The sequence below is a fragment of the Megalobrama amblycephala genome, linkage group LG8, assembly GCF_018812025.1.
Source record: "Megalobrama amblycephala isolate DHTTF-2021 linkage group LG8, ASM1881202v1, whole genome shotgun sequence".
Taxonomy (NCBI): domain Eukaryota; kingdom Metazoa; phylum Chordata; class Actinopteri; order Cypriniformes; family Xenocyprididae; genus Megalobrama; species Megalobrama amblycephala.
In genome coordinates this window covers 24,865,033-24,882,473 of record NC_063051.1, presented here as the reverse complement: position 1 = coordinate 24,882,473, position 17,441 = coordinate 24,865,033, and the positions used below count along the sequence as shown (strand labels likewise).

Genomic DNA, 17,441 nt, shown 5'->3' with positions numbered 1-17,441 from the left:
GATATTTATTAAAATTTCTCCGATTGTGTTCATCAGAAAGAAGAAAGTCATATTCAGCTAGGATGGCTTGAGGGTGAGTAAAGCTTGGGGTAATTTTCATTTGAAAGTGAACTAATCCTTTAATGGCACATGTCAGAAGAGCAGCAGAAAGTCATTAGTGACAATCATTTGTTGCGTGTGGTTGTGCACTGTGCTGTTGTGCATAGCCTGAGATTTAAGAGAACAGTATTAAAACATTAAAGCTGACTTGGCTTAGAAAATAAAGCATCTTAATGACTGTGATTAAAATACTGTCTAAAATAAATACTGAATCCAGTTCACAACAGCTGCTGTAGAGTAAAAAACAGGAGAAAGCAGCATGTTTCCAGTCTTTGTCAGGCGCGTAGGGACGGACTCTGGCCTACGTGGCATCCTAAAACAAGCAATACCGTGATTGAGGTGAGGTTGCCATGGATACCGTCCAGCATATGAGGTGAGTTCACTTCCTCCAGTGGCATCATGCGATTGTACCTGTGACGGCTCGCATTAGTGAGAGTCCATCAGCTGGGACGGCTGTCACCACTTTGATATGGTGAATACTAACTATCAGCTGTATGATGTGGATGTAATGTCAGATCCCATTGGTCAGGTCCTGAATAACGCCCCCCATCACCAGCTTCCGGAGAAACTCCTTCTCTTTGGATATGTTGTGTGTCCATGACTGGGTGTGTGTGAGAGAAAAAGAGAAACAGAAAGAGCACAATGGAGTCATCAAAAGTTTGTCACATACTGCGCTCAAAAGAGCCATGACGTCTGCACATGCAGGTTTGCTTTTGTTTTCACAAGCCACAAAAGCAGTTTGGATGGTCCGTCTCCAGTAAAACATGTAAAAACAACAGTCTGTCATACCATAATACACAACAATCACAATGAAATACAGTGCATCTACTGATTTCTGAAAAAAAAAAAAAAGTAAGTCAGTAAGATTTTTTTAATGTTTTAAAAGAAGTATCTTCTGCTCACCAAGCCTGCATTTATTTGATTAAAAATACAAACAAAAACATTAATATTGTGAAATATTATGCCAATTTAAAGCAGCTGTTTTCTATGTCAATATACAGTAAAGTGTAATTTATTCCTGTGATCAAAGCTGAATTTTCAGCATCATTACTCCAGTCTTCAGTGTCACATGATCCTTCAGAAATCAATCTAATGATGATTTGATGCTCAAGAAACATTCATTATTATTATCAATGTTGAAAACAGTTCTGTACAATTTTTTTTCAAAATTCTTCGATGAATAGAAAGTTCAATAAAACAGCATTTATTTAAAATAGAATATTTTCTAACATTATAATTGTCTTTACTGTAACTTTTGATCAGTTTAACTCATCCTTGATGAATAAAAGTATTGATTAATTTTATTTCTATCCCCCAAAAATAAAATTAAAATTCTTACTGACCCCAAACTTTTGAACGGTAGTGTTTAATGTTACAAAATATTTAGATTTCAGACAAATGCTTTTCTTTGAACTTTCTATTAATCATATCATGAAATAAAAATGTAAATAACTGTTTTCAATATTGATAATAATCATAAATATTTCTTGAGCATCAAATCATCATATTAGATTGATTTCTGAAGGATCATGTGACACTGAAGACTGGAGTAATGATGCTGAAAATTCAGCTTTGATCACAGGAATAAATTACACTTTACTGTATATTGACATAGAAAACAGCTGTTTTAAACTGGAAAAAATATTTCACAATATTACTGTTTTTGTTTGTATTTTTAATCAAATAAATGCAGGCTTGGTGAGCAGAAGATACTTCTTTTAAAACGTTAAAAAATCGTACTGACCCCAAACTTTTGAACGGTAGTGTGTGTATATATATATACACACACTACCGTTCAAATATATATATATATATGAATTTAATGATTAAGTTATAATACAGCTGAATGTTTGGTCTTGGTGTAATGGATCTGCTACACTGCTGCTGCAGAACAAGTATGGGACTGGCTACTATCAGTACATACACAACACACTGCTGTGAGCAAGTAAGACATGCTGCTGCTATACAAAATAGCATACATTAATTACCCATAGTAGATCTATACAGGTGGAGCTGGGGAAGGTGGAGGGTTTCTGAAAGCGCACTGCAACTGTTACTGCAAGGTTGAGCAGCAAGCTCATTGGCTACTGATACAGAAGGAACCAATCAGCAGTGCCCTAATGATGTGATTGCTGACAGACTGAGTTAAGGGTCTATCAGCCTGTGCCATCTAGAGTTTCATGACAGAACTTTGTACATATATACATTTTTTTTTAGCAAAAACATAAAATATAAAAATATATTGCCATCGATAAAAACTGATGATTCTTTTGTTGTGGGGCAAGTAAAACTACTGGCCTGGACTAGCAGAAATCCTTATTGTTGATCACTGGTTAGTATCCTGTAGTATCTGGCTACTCCACTTTGCTTGGTAAGCTATAGTATCAAAGTGGTTTCCTCAACACTAAAACTGCAGAGAACATGCACACAGCTCGACCTGCCAATGCTGGCTCATTACTCTGACCTCTCGGGTTTCTGCATGTTCCTGGAATAGAGAGCAGCGTCAGCCGTGAGGTCATGTGATTGTTTGTGGATGTGACTCAACGGATGGGATATTCCCAAAGGCCATCGATTTACTTTTATATTCTACTCTTCTTAGATGCCAAAACTAGGACATTTCTGTTAACTATCATAAGACAGGGGACAGCAAATAACCAGGGTTCAAGCTAAAAATGCCCCTGGAAGTGACAAACATCTGAGGGGAAAGCAGTGAATTCCTCTAATAATGGGGTTGAAAGGTAAAATTTTCCCTAAATACCAGTTCCAAATATTTCTCATCGACACGATCAGTGAAGCGGCTAGTTTTGGAACCGAGTAAGGCAGAAATCATTAAGCTCAAGTCAGTGTGGTGGCATTACCTCTTTGATTGCAGACATCTTGAGCTTCTCGTAATAGTGCAGAGGTGCATGAGGTGTATTCATGTCATATCCGAATCCAGCCACCGCCACCTCGTCGCAGTTATGGAGGGCCATTGTGATTGCAACAGTCCCCAGTGTGGGAATATTCTAGAGAAAATAAAGCACTTATTAGTATTACATGCTGATTAGTATTCAGTGACTGCGTATAAAGTACTTAGTAGTCATACAGGTACTTGTGTATGTAGCCAAAGATGCCTTTATAGAAAATGACTAAAGTTAAAGATTCATTAAGAAAAATAGAGGTTTCTGAGACTAAACTGAAATGACATCAAAAATGATCAATTGAATGAGTAAGTGTATGAGTGAATGTTTCAGAGAATTCATTTTGTAAATGTATCATTCAGACCAATTTATGAACCAATTTCACTGATTCACTGAAAAGAATTGCACAAATAAAAATGATTCATTTGCGGATAGGTCATCACTATCCACCTTACATATAAGAACAGGTGCGGCCATTGAATTTGAAATTGAATGTCTTGTTTCCGGGCTATTCTGGATATTGCAAACTGGTATTTCTTACCATATTATTTTAATGTATTATCGTAATTATAACACACTAGTTTGTAGTAAAAATAGGTTTTATTTTTGCACTGTGTTATTCTTCTAGTTATTTACCTAATGCAGCTCATGAATCGGTAGTTTGCACATTCACAGAAAATAGCTTACTTCCATGTTGCAAAATAACTTGTAGCTATATAATTTGCACAAAAGTACTGCATCAGAGTAAAAGTATTCAACTGCAAAAAGTAAAGAGGAAAAACATCAAACATTTACACTCAAGTAGTGATTTTCTATTAGTAGTGAAAAAAATCAAGTTTTAATTCATCACTATACATTATAATTCATAATATACAGTATGATTAAATGCATGACTCAAGATGGAAGTCCAATACTGACAATGGATGGACTGGATGCTACTGTCGAGTGCACTGCTCACACACTTCAGTGCAGATAATACAGCGTGTGACTGACTTTATCAGAGACACAGAGAGAGCAGGAGATGTGTGTGTCTGTGTGTTTATCAGCAGAGAGGGATCATCCAGTCACCACCTGATCCATCGGGGATACGAGTCTCATGGTGAAAGCCTTATCACCACAGTGAGACACTCTCTAGGCTAATCCTGCTCCAGACACTCCGCCTGCATGCTGATAACACAGGAAACGCATCACAGCTAGAGCCCCTCAAACACTTGTCTCCATGGCAGCAGAGGGCAAACAGACTCTGAATCAGGCAGGGCTCATAGTCAAAAATAATGATGACCAGCTACAAGCCGGAGCCAAGAGTCTGGGACATTTTATGTTGCTGTTTTATTATGTTTATATGCCGCAGAGACGATGTCTGGATGGGAGTTCTGGATGGATGTTGTTCTAGAACTTGGATATACCTTTCAGCATTGATGGTGCCTTTCCAGATGTGTAAGCTGCCCATGCCACACTCACTCATACAACCCCATACCATCAGAGATGCAGGCTTCTGAACTGAGCACTGATAACAACTTGGGTCGTCCTTGTCCTCTTTAGTCCGGATGACATGGCGTCCCAGTTTACCAAAAAGAACTTCAAATTTTGATTCGTCTGACCTGAGTACAGTTTTCCACTTTGCCACAGTCCATTTTAAATGAGCCTTGGCCCAGAGAAAACGCCTGCGCTTCTGGATCATGTTTAGATATGGCTTCTTTTTTGACCTATAGAGTAGCCGGCAACGGCGAATGGCACGGTGGATTGTTTTCACCGGCAATGTTTTCTGGAAGTATTCCTGAGCCCATGTTGTGATTTCCATTACAGTAGCATTCCTGTATGTGATGCAGTGTCGTCTAAGGGCCCGAAGATCACGGGCATCCAGTATGGTTTTCCGGCCTTGACCCTTACGCACAGAGATTGTTCCAGACTCTCTGAATCTTTGGATGATATTATGCACTGTAGATGATGATAACTTCAAACTCTTTGCAATTTTTCTCTGAGAAACTCCTTTCTGATATTGCTCCACTATTTTTCGCCGCAGCACTGGGGTAATTGGTGATCCTCTCCCCATCTTGACTTCTGAGAGACACTGCCACTCTGAGAGGCTCTTTTTATACCCAATCATGTTGCCAATTGACCTAATAAGTTGCAAATTGGTCCTCCAGCTGTTCCTTATATGTACATTTAACTTTTCTGGCCTCTTATTGCTACCTGTCCAAACTTTTTTGGAATGTGTAGCTCTCATGAAATCCAAAATGAGCCAATATTTGGCATGACATTTCAAAATGTCTCACTTTCAACATTTGATATGTTACCTATATTCTATTGTGAATAAAATATAAGTTTATGAGATTTGTAAATTATTGCATTCCTTTTTTATTCACAATTTGTACAGTGTCCCAACTTTTTTGGAATCGGGTTTGTATTAAAGTGTCTTTGGTGTCTTTCCTTGGTTTCTACGGAAGTAAAACTGGAAATCGAGGGTAACGAGGCGACAATTACACTGGTTATAATAGCTGATTTCTCTGACTTTAAACATTGTTGGAAACATTTAGGATAATGTAAGTACACAAATCAACAAAATATATAACACTTTTATAGTGGTTTTGGATATTTTAATTAAAAAATCTTACATATTGTGCCTTAATTTAACGCCATCTCTTGTGACGCTTTGCAGACAGACTCTGCTCAGGCTGTGCATGCTCATGTGTTTTTGAGGTGGCGTGGCTTACCTTTAAGGGAGGGCGGGATCTTATGTTTTTGAAGCTAACTTGCTATTGCCCTAGAATTAATAGCAATGACTGCTGGATTTCTCATGAACTGTCGGCTTTAATGATTATTGTGTTTGCTCCTCACCCCTCTTCCCATGAGGCCTCTGTTATGTGGAAGACCGATGAATTTGAAGGCCGCTTCCTGGATGAAATACGGGTTCAGGATCCGCATGTCTTCTGGATCTCTGGGAACGACACGTGCCACGGACTTCCAGAATCCCTCCATAGTCCGCTGAAAGACATGAAGAACACAACACACATCAGAAGACACATTGCTGAATGAACACTTAAAACAAATGCAATGAATAAACCTGCGTGACTTCTCTGATGGTGAGCAGAAGCAGCTTTTCTTTTCAAACACTCCCTTGACTCCTGCTCTGTGAATACGCTATTATAAGTCCAGAAAGGCCTTAAGTGAAAATGACACAGAACAGTCATTCGCGGCTACTGAATAACGCTTTCAGCTGAGTAAATAAGCCGCTCACTTTGATATTCAGAATAAAAAGGGTGACGCTGCGTTTGAGCCAAGAGCGTGCCCGAACACGGACCTCTCGCTCTCCTCGTGGGATGCCCACTTCACCTGCAGCCAATATCAAGGACCTTATGGACACACCTGGGAGAGTGTGACTGTTAGAAGCCGTAACTATGCCTGACATTCTGGATTAACAACTCCGGTGGGATTTCAAACGGGATCCAACTCCTGAAAGTCATGGTACCACAAATAAACACACCGTGTAATTACGTCCTGCACAAAGCTTGTTTTCTTTTCAAGGAAGGGACAGGCTTTACAGAGGGACACATAACTACATAAAAACTATAAGTGCTTTGACCCAGGGAGCCTTGTGGTTTTCTGGTTTGTCACAAAGCATGTGTAATACAAACAACGTGTGGCATGGCTGATTCAACTGATTCATGACAACTTCGTGGCATTCGCTATGTAGTAGACATTGAATGAAGCCATTGTATTTACAAAGATTTTGTGATTTATTTCTACACTACCATTGAAAAGTTTGGAGTCAGTAAGATGTTTTAAATTGTTCTGAAAGTCTCTTCACTCACCAAGGCTGCATTTATTTGATCAAAAATACAGTAAAAACAGTAATATTGTGAAATATTAAGTTAAAATACCTCTTTTCTATATGAATGTTTAAAAATGTAATTCCTGTGTTTTGTACCAAACTTTGCATTAATTTCTTAAACCCTAAAAAATATCAGTAACATTCAGAATCACTACACTAATAAGTCATGATGTAAAAGTCTGACCAGCATTACTAAGAATGCAGAAAGCAGGTGCAGGTAAAAATCAGTTTTTCTACCCTACCAGAGTAAAATTCTAGATAAAGTGGCAAACATTCAGCGAGTGCTCAAGCACAGGTGAATCGGGCAACGGTAAGACTCACTGGCCGAGAGTCATAAACACACAGGTGGAAAATGTGACGTGGCTCAGGCAGAGAGAGATGAACACAATACCCTGCACCGTGGAGAGGAGAGGGGCCATTTAACAGCCTCATGAAAAACAAGAAGCGCAAACAAAGCCACAAAGGCATGGACGACCCTGTATCAATCACCCCGTGGCAGGATCCACCTCCTACATTGCACAAAGCCTTTGTACACAGAGTTTCTCTGATACCTGTCACAGAGCTGCTTGAAACAGACCTGCAGGTAAAAAAAAAAAAAAAAAAAAAAAAAAGAGCTGACTAATGATTACAAACTCTGAACTCTGGCTGATGTGTGTCCGCCTGATAGTGCCATCCAAATGGCTCATTGTGCTGTATCACAGACACGGTCACTCAACACTGCCGTAGCAACAAACGGAAAACTAATCTGACCACAGTGTTTTCTGCACTGCTGCTGCTGAAAGAGACCTAGTGTGAGAGCTTAATGGTCTAATGCAAAATTATGATACATATCCACCTCTATATCTATCTATCTATCTATCTATCTATCTATCTATCTATCTATCATATATATATATATCCACCATATATAAACTTTTTCAGCAAACTTAGTTCCTAAATTATTTATCACAATTAAACAATATATTTTTAAAGTCTTAAATACACTTAAAAAAGATGAGTGTTTAACACACACGTTGCATTCCCAGTAACTGACAAAATGTACTTCTTTAAAATATATATTTCTTCCCAATATAGTAATTAATTATAAGTATAAAAATATGGGTTATTTTAGGTTTTATTGTAAAATCACATATAAGGGATCAACGTACAGCTAGCCTGTCACTGTCTCTAAATAAATAAACAAACATTTAATCTGTAATAATGATTGGTTATCTACAGAACTAACTAAATAAATAAATCTTATGTAAGGGATAAATGTAGTTAGCTGGTCATTATCACAAAAAAAAAAAAAAAAAAAAAAAATCTGTCATAGTAACTTGTTAACAGAATGAATAATTTAATAAATGTATGAATCTTATATAAAGGATAAATATACAGTTAGCTGGCCATTATCACAAAACAAACAAACAAATAAATCTGCAATAATAACTGGTTAACCAACTACCTAACTAACTAAATGAATAAATAATATAGTGAATAAACAAATCAATAAAGAATGAATTTATCTAGAGTATACTTTAATTGAAATTAATTTAATTGTCATAATGTCTCTTTTTAGTATTTTCAATGTGGTTGATGAAATAAAAATATATATGTTAGTTATCGTTAAAACGTCGAGGTTAGTAACGCCACCCCGTTACGTCCGACTGATGTAATGGGGTCTCGTTTGGGAGCCCAATCACCTCCAAGTGGTGACTAAATGAGCCAATGAAAATTGGCCAGTGAGATTTGCATGCCGAGTCACACCTACCGGGACATAGGGGTATAAATATGACCGGCATTACTCACTTCATTCATGTTTTGCTGAGGAGCCGAGACAGGATCATTCAGCGGTGGTTCAGGGCTGTGGAAGGTGGGATGTAATTTCCCTGTTCTGTCAGGACCATTATCGTCAAATATGATTGATAATTGCATAGAGTTTGTATTGGCGTTATGGTTCTGTTCTGGGCAAGAATTCCCTGCGCATCCATGCAGCCTAGCATGGATAAGAGCAGGGAGAGCAGCAATAAACCCCCTAGGGTAAACAGAACAGAACCAATATATGCAGATATAATTAATGTCAATAATTTAACATGTACACATATTTCAAGAATTAGTTTGAATCATAAGGCCAATCCTGACTGAAGAGAGGAGGAGCTGGGGATGGATGAGGGTAATTAGCTCCTGAGAATGCAATAGCTGCTGATAATACTGAAAAGCTTATATATGGATGCTGTGATAGGCATCGTATTCCTATAGGTAGATGTGAGTCAGCTGACGCGAGCTCGACTGACGTGACCTGCCAGAACTGATGCTAATGCTGGATTTCCCTTCTTCAGGGAACAGGGGTTACCTAGATATTCTCATTCTGTCAGTTAAGTTCGACATTATGTTGGACTGACGTAATGGGGTACCTACAGAAAGCGCTACAGCCACTGAACTGTGTTACGAGTGTCGGAGACGCAGATGCTGGCAAGCTGTAGCGTGCCCTTTTGGTAACTGCCCTCACACAGTCGTAAACTATCCAGCACCCCACATAAGCCCAAAGAGGGTAAAATGAGGAGTGCTGGGGCCTAACCCGGGAAGCACAGCATCCCAAAGTAGAGGCAGTGAGAGTGGTGCACTTACCTGGCTCCGTGGGTATGTGAGGAAGCGGAGCATCGCTCACTGTCACCACAGACCCAGTATGGCTCCGAGGCTGAATGAGGAAACTGCCCTTTTATTGTGAAAGTAGGTAACGCTGGTCATATTTACACCCGTCTGTCTGGGTAGGTGTGACTCGGCATTTGAGAAAATTACTTGATTACTTCCAGAACATTTGACTTCTGTTTCAGAAGTAAACCTCTCTATTCATTTACTCAAATAAATACATATTTCAATTAACTGAAAAAGACTCATGTGCTGAATCAATGTAACAAATCAGTCACAGACTGAACTGGATCACAAGTCATTACTTTCAGCCATATCCGATGTACACAAGCTCAGTTATCCACACATACTTTCCTTGATGGGTAATCCTCCGTTAGTTTTTAGCTCCAAACTTCCCTTTCTTTAGTTAAAAGAGCTCCTGACACATTTTTGAGTGATGATGCTGGCCTGTAACCTGTGGGCGTGGAGTGGGCGCTGTGTTTCCTTGCTCTTCAGAGGGGCTGTGGAAGCCATTACGGCTCATACACTACAATGGCCGCTCTCAGATGCTCTGGCACTCTGGAGGTGCGAGTAGCAGACTTTATCACAGAATCCATCAGTTTCCAGTGGGCTGACACACACTGTGGCATTCATAAACCACTGTGGCTTTCTGCAGCAGTCTGTGGAGTGGTAGAGGGCGCTGACCCTGACCTGAACCCCAACCCTCCGTCTCCTCATGTCTGAATCACCAGACTCTGAAGACACTTGACACTCATAAACACCATTGTGCCGCAGTGTGTAAGCCGAACATGTCATACAAAGCATCTAATGATTCATAGACATGAGCTATGTTCCCTAGTGAGCTGCCTTCCTAGACAGTATGTTTAGTAAGGCTTGATGACAGTATAGAAGAGCTCACCAGGGTTTGGAAGAGTTATATTATGTCCTTAGAAATGAAGGATCCACTAAAGAGTTTTCAAATTGTGCATGTCAAATCAAACATTATAGTCACATTGGATCTTCTTGAGTTGAATAAAATCTTGAATTATCTCAAACTTTGAATGTTCTCAAATTTGACTCACATCAAGTCATCTTAGTCCAATTAAATCTTATCTTTCAAATTCAATCTTTCTCTTAATCCTCTAGTGAAATATTCCTTCTCAAATCAAATCAAATCTTAAATTTTCTCTAATCTATTCTTCTTAAATGTTCTTAAATGATCTCAAACATTCTTAAATGTTCTCAAATTTGAGTCACGTCAAGTCATCTTAGTAACATTAAATTGTATCTTTCTAAATGCAGTCTTTTTTTAAATCTTATGACATGTTCTTGCAATGTTCCTTGTTTGAGTCAACTCAAATCTCAAATTTTCTCTCATCTATTCTTCTTAAATATTCTCAAATGATCTTAAACCTTTTTAATGCTCTTAAATTGGAGTCACATCAAATCATCTTAGTCAAATTCAATCTTTTCTTCTCTATTTTTACTTTTTTATCTTCTCATGAAATGTTCTTTGAACGGTCCTTCTCTTCTCTTCTCTTCTCTTCTCTTCTCTTCTCTTCTCTTCTCTTCTCTTCTCTTCTCTTCTCTTCTCTTCTCTTCTCTTCTCTTCTCTTCTCTCAGTCATCCAAAGCAGCTTGAAGTGACTCATTGCACTAACAGTGGAAACAACAGCAGCTAGTTTATTGACCCCTTGTCCACCTGCTCATGTTTACTTTTCTGTATGGCCGTGTTTGAAGCTGATTTCAAAGGAGACAAAAGCAAAAGGACAGCTACTACTACCCGTCCACAACTATGACAGCTGACACAACCAAAACCTCCTCAGCAGATCTTTGGCTGGGCTAACATCTCACATATGGTGGCATTAGTCTAAAAAAGGCCATGCAATGACTACAGATGATTTAGCTGTTTTGACGCATCATTTACGACAAGATATCTTGGCTGTTCTTTTGCTTTCAGAAGACATAGCTGCAATTTAATTCCAAATCAACAGAGATTCAAGTCAAAGAAACACAAGCTAAGATTACAGCCAATAAACACACACAAATGAAAAACATCTACTTCATCTCTGACCCCTCAATTATCCTCATCAGTATTCCTGACTGAATGTTTTGAACGGAAGAATATTTACAAGACAGTCTGCACACTTCAAAACCTTCACCGAATTAACACGTTCCGCTCAATTTCATGTGTAAATTAGAGCCGTGATTGTAGCATGCAGTAGGACGTGAATGAATGCTCCACTTGGACGGGTCAGTGACAGATAATGCTCTCAAAGTGGAAGAGACATTTAAACTGAAAACAATTATCTGAAGAATTTATTTCACTGGTCTTAGCCGTGAAGTTTTCGGTTTAAGTCTGTTTATCATTATGCAAAATTACACATAAATTCGTCTTAAATTGGTTCATTTATTGTTCAGTTTGTTCAGTAAATCACTGTTTTGGCAGTAAAAGGTAATGGATCTACTTAAAACGCACGCTATGGCATGAAACAATCTATCTTCTCTCTCAGAGTAGCTGCACATTTTAAAGAATGAAACATAAAACCTTTTCAAGACTTTTTAATGCAAATTAAGACTAAACTACAATAAAAATATAGTTGAAACAATTAAGGCTTGTTTTTTCACTAAATACCTCAAAATGTAATATGGTAAATAGTTACCACCAAAATATCATAGTTACTGTACTATATTCCTTGCATAAAAAGTACAACCATAAATTATGAATATTTAGTCTACAGCTGTCTTTACACTGCAGTCTGAAGCAGCATTTACACCATAAAAAAAAGTCGTTTAAACCCTTTTTAACGCAGTGGTCAGAACGATTTTTAAAAAGGCTTTTAAGATTTTTTTTTTTTTTTTTTCAGCAAGAACGCATTAAAATGATCATCTGTGACATTAAAAAAAATTACAAAAGATTCCTCTTTTTGATTTTTTAAAATTTAAGCCATACTAATTCTTTTTCAAGACCCCTTTCACATAAGAACACTCATGTACAGTACCATATTAAAGAGATTCTTTTCTCGCTCCTCTCTGAAACAACAATTCTCTCTCTAATGGCTTTTCGGCTGGCATTGGGAATTCTAATGGAGTAGGATATAGAAGGCACGTTATCTGTGTTTTTAGAAAGAGAATGAGTAAGTCAAGCTGCTGCCCATGGGAAACGGTGCTGTATGGAGACTTTCTAAAGACACATCAACAAATCTCAGCCACTAACCCTATCAGGATACAGTCAGACACAGAACTGATCTCCCACAATCACTGTGTGTGGTTCGTTTTGCATAAATCTCTACTACAAGACTGGCGTTACTCTACAAGCTTTTTTTCTCTAAGAGTAGCCCAAGATGATCACTGGAGAAGCGCAATTTGATTTTGAATCATGGAGTCAAAATGTGAATCAAAACCAAATGCACTGGATTGCAAAGATGGCTTATCAAATTTTGTTAAGTTTCTGCATAACAAAGAGGGAGAGAGAGGGGGACAGATTCACTGAAAAACAGCCTGTGCTAAAAGTGTGGTAAAAGAAATATTACAAGCAACTCCTCACCTCACGACCAGCTACACGTCAGTGACTTTTATTACAGTGCTGTGACCTGCGGATCCAAATAATGCGGAAACGTCCTTGAGCTGAGTGAACTAGAGTCAGCTTTCATCATGGGAGAAGGTCCTCTAGCAGAACAGGGACCAGATGTGTGCGCCATTTTTATTAGCATTCTGGAGATAACGCAGAGAAAGAGCTGCTTGACTGAACACAAACCCAGGAGATAAGGTGCCCATTCTGCAGCCCAGACCATGCAATTAAGCACATCATTGAGTTCCCGTCAGCCACCTGAGGAAACGCTACACTGGTCGTCTCACAAAGACATCAGCCTCGCACACAGCTGCATATCAAAGAGGAATGAAACACAAAGCCTCATCCGGCTCTACTCACAATGCCAATGCAGTTTCATAGGTACCTCTGCCCACATTTCATAAACTGAGTTTCAAGAGTGGTCTGCTTTTGACTTGGATTGGATTCAGCACTGCCTTGAGAATTTTACCTTCATCAATCTTGTAAATCCAGCCTTCTTCCTTACATTGTTATAACAAATTTTGCTGATTTGTCACCAAGATAATGTTGTCTACCTGCCTAACACAGAGCAAAACTGCAAAGATAAATGTGTAGTTTTGAAACCATCAGTAAAAATGTGTTCAAAACCAACAAAAAAACTTAGCAGTGCTCTGCTTTGTATGTCATTGCTTTGTTCCAGCAAAAGTGTTTGATATTTATGGTTACATTATAGCTGTATAATTTTATATTTTTTGGTAATAAGTGTTTTTTAATTTGAAAAGTTTAAAAATATGTAGCTAAAAATAAAAAATGCTAAATTAGTGGGGCCAGTGAAAATCAGGGTAAGTAAAAAACAACTGGGCCAGCCATAAAACAAAATTCTTATTGTCACTGTCATTATATTTAATATTAGTGTACAGAGCACACACTTTGCTGCCCCCTACTGGTAGATGTATTGCCCATCTACATCTAATAATCATCTTTTAAAATATTAAGATTGATTTTTGTTTAGCAGCAGACTTTTTTTTTTTTTTAATTTTTCTGAGCTGATTTTAAAGGAAAAAAACTGTGGAATAGATTTAAACATGTTATAAATGGAACTAAGAATACATACTGAGGATATGGATGCAAATAAAATCTAATTAGTCACAATATTTAATAAATACATTTGATAAAAAAAAAAAAAAAAAGAGAACGCAAATGTTTGTGAGCTTGTTTATCATGTACTGTAGGAGTGATCAGATTTTTGCATGTCTTACAAGCTTGTCCTTGAACACCATGTGACGCAGCCATTTGAAGTCCATGGCCTTAAAGGCAGAGAAGACGAAAAGCGAGCTCTTCTCGTAGCGCTCTGGTTTCTGGATGGCTCCTTCAGGGTAGGTGATGCGCATGGTGGTCTTCGAGCCCACGTCCTTCTCAAAACCGGCAACTGGAGCCTCGTTTAGTCTGAAACAAGAGGACAAATATCAACATGAAATCCAAACAGTCTGTGATTAATGTGCTAGACTTATCAGTGAACATTATTAAATGTTAATGCTTATTTTCATAAATATTCATCAAATGTAACTTGTTACCCTTCTGAAACAACAACTTCTTTCTGTTAATCTGCCAAATATCAAGTAGTGAATTTCTTTCTTGTAGTAAATTCTTGTTAAACTCTGCTTTTATTATCAAAAAAAAAAGAAAGAAAAAATAATTACATTTATATTAGATTTTTTTATATTAACTTACCGTACAACAACATCATATTGATCGATTTTGGAGCCCAAGGACTTATTGTACAGAATGCCTCCGTTTCCAATAATAATACACTTCTTACAACTGAGACTGCAGGGAAAAAATATAAAACTTGATTACTGATCAACTGTACAGCATTACAAGCTGAAAGTATGAAAATAGAAAGTTTTAATATATAAGATATGGTTTTTCATGTAATACACAAATGACATGTTTGATGGATAATTCTTGTAAAAGAAAAGAAGTGATTGCTGTTGTGTTTTGGTGTTTATGTGGACGTTAAATACCTGTCCAGTTCTGAACCCAGCGAATAGCTTTTTGTAGCTGATAAAATATGATCGATGATCTTTTCTGTAGACAGAGAAAACAATTATTTACTCATTTAGAGAGAAAAACTATAGAAAATGCATTAGAGCGGTGCCAAAAATCCACAAAGGTCTGAACCTCCTTTTCAACAGAAATATATTGTGACATTGTGCTTTTTTTCTTTGTACAAAATGGCATAAAATCAAACTTGTGGTGTTCAAAACCTGTCCTAATTTACAGAAAACAAGTTGACAAAAAGACTGAATCTAATATTTTGTGATAATATAGCATAACGAGAGAATATAAGCTTTTTTTTAAATTATTATTGTGTAGGCTGGTCATTTTTGATGGGGAAAACCACAAGTGTGACTTTCTAAATGTATTTCAAAACACACTTCCTGGTTAAACATTAAAGCACACTAGTGTGATAAGTGGTGCAATTTTTTTCTCTCCATATTTTGTGATATACAGTGCTTTTTTTCTATATTTTTCCATATTTTTATGACAAATTTATCCATTAATAATGTTTATTTCACTCAAAAACTTAGGTGCATAAGCTCAGATCAATGAAGCCTACGGTCAATCAGTTCAAAAAAGAAACACAAAACCTGTGCTAATTGAAAGAACACAAGTTGACAAAAAACAAACATTGAATCCAATATTTGGTTATAATACAGCATAACAAGTGATTTACAAATTTTAAAAGGCTGGTCATTTTGACCAGGAACACCAAAGGTGTTAAAGGGTTTTCAACACAGCCCAATGGTTAAGACAATCTTACTCTAGTCGTACATGCTATTTAGGGTTGATGATCTACGTGAATGATCTATGTGTCAATGTCGGATTACATTAAAAGGGATATTTCTAAAGCATCACAGTCTTACGCTACCATGAACAATGCTGTAACCTCCAGGGAAAGAACCTGCATCACATCCTCAAGCCCACTCAAGAATGAGGAAAAACCCTAAGTTTAGAAAGCCATTTATCCTCTGCATAATCCATTGTGCTATTTTTAGTAAAACCGAAAGGCTTTCCACTGGGAAACAAGCTCTTTATGCTAAAGATAATAGAGCAGGATTTGAATGTCAAGTCCACAACAACAAAACCACTGATCTGCATCACTTTTTGTCTATTTTATTAGTCTGCCTGCCTGCCAAAAAAAAAAAAAAAACATAAGCTAGATCACTTGAAAAAGTAATAGTACACCTTTCCTTAAAAAGCCATACTATTTAAGTTATCATTCATGTCTGTAGCACAAAACGTTTAAGGGGTCTGTTCAAAAGCAGTATTTTAAGTGCGTTTTCATCTCAACAGCACATTAGAGCACATTAGGCAGCAGTAATTCCCACACACGTAATTCATGCGTAAGTGTTGCTGCTGAAAGGCACAGCTTGAGAAATGTCAGCAGAACGGATGCAGAGATGCCGACAGTTCTGTTCTTAACATCCCACACCATCTGCCAAAACAGCTAAACTGACTCAGACGAAAACTCATCACTTAACATGCACATTTGTGATTTAATCAGGCTGGAAGGTAATTACACACAAACCCTCAAGAGCAGAGATGAATGAAGGTGATGGGAAAGGTTTCTGGTTTAAACGTATGTAAGCTCACAGGGTGAAGGAACCACTAAAGACGTGATTGAATAGATGCCATGAGAAAATGGCTTCCACCTTACCTGCATGAGTCCCTGATGACTAGTTAAGTGGACATTAGTTTAACATCTACCTAATTTTTTTTTTCTCATTTGTACTGCAAGTCTCATGCAAATGTTATTCAACACGAAAATACAGACTTTTTTTGTAAATCTACATGAATTCATCTTGACTGAACATACACTACCAGTCAAAAATTGGGAATAATTAAGACTTTGTAATGCTTTGCTCACCAAGACTGCATATATTTGTACATTAGAAACAGTAATATTGCGAAATACAGTATTATTACAACTGTTCTCTATTTGAATATATTTTCAAATGTCATTTATGTCTTAACATAATGATAAAGATCTATAATTACTTTATTCAACATTTCTTTCTCTTCCCTGCAAGTCTCCTACGCTGATCATGCAGTGCAGGGCTTCCGTGTTTATGTCCGAATGCCGGTTCAGTATTAGCTGACGCTGTTCATGTGAGCAGCACGACGCATTCGTGTGATGCTAACACAGGAGCAGGCCAGTAATGATTCGGCGTTCTGATGTAGAACACGGAAGTGCTACACTGCGTTCACTACAGTCAACAGCGTAGGAGACTGACATAGACAAGAAGAAATTGTTAAATAAAGTTGTTATTTTTGTTTTGTTTTTGAACACAAAACGTATTCTCGTCACTTCATAACATTAAAGTTGAACCACTGTAGTCAGGTTGACTATTTTAGCGATGTCTATACTACCTTTCTGGACCTATGTGTGA

The 17,441-nt window shown here is 37.6% G+C and overlaps 1 protein-coding gene across 4 annotated transcripts in view; it reads right to left on the bottom strand.

Annotated features, from left to right (window-relative positions):
* Positions 1-201: 201 nt before the first annotated feature.
* Positions 202-17,441, bottom strand: part of st3gal3a (ST3 beta-galactoside alpha-2,3-sialyltransferase 3a) — a 52,610-nt gene continuing 35,370 nt past the window's right edge. For all 4 annotated transcript variants that reach the window (XM_048200197.1, XM_048200198.1, XM_048200200.1 and 1 more), the window contains 6 exons: positions 15,012-15,075; positions 14,719-14,814; positions 14,247-14,433; positions 5,838-5,984; positions 2,958-3,104; positions 202-700 (listed from right to left, as the gene is read on the bottom strand). In XM_048200197.1, coding sequence (XP_048056154.1) covers positions 611-700; positions 2,958-3,104; positions 5,838-5,984; positions 14,247-14,433; positions 14,719-14,814; positions 15,012-15,075 — 731 coding nt within the window. In that variant the 3' untranslated portion in view covers positions 202-610. The remainder of the gene's footprint in view (positions 701-2,957; positions 3,105-5,837; positions 5,985-14,246; positions 14,434-14,718; positions 14,815-15,011; positions 15,076-17,441) is intronic.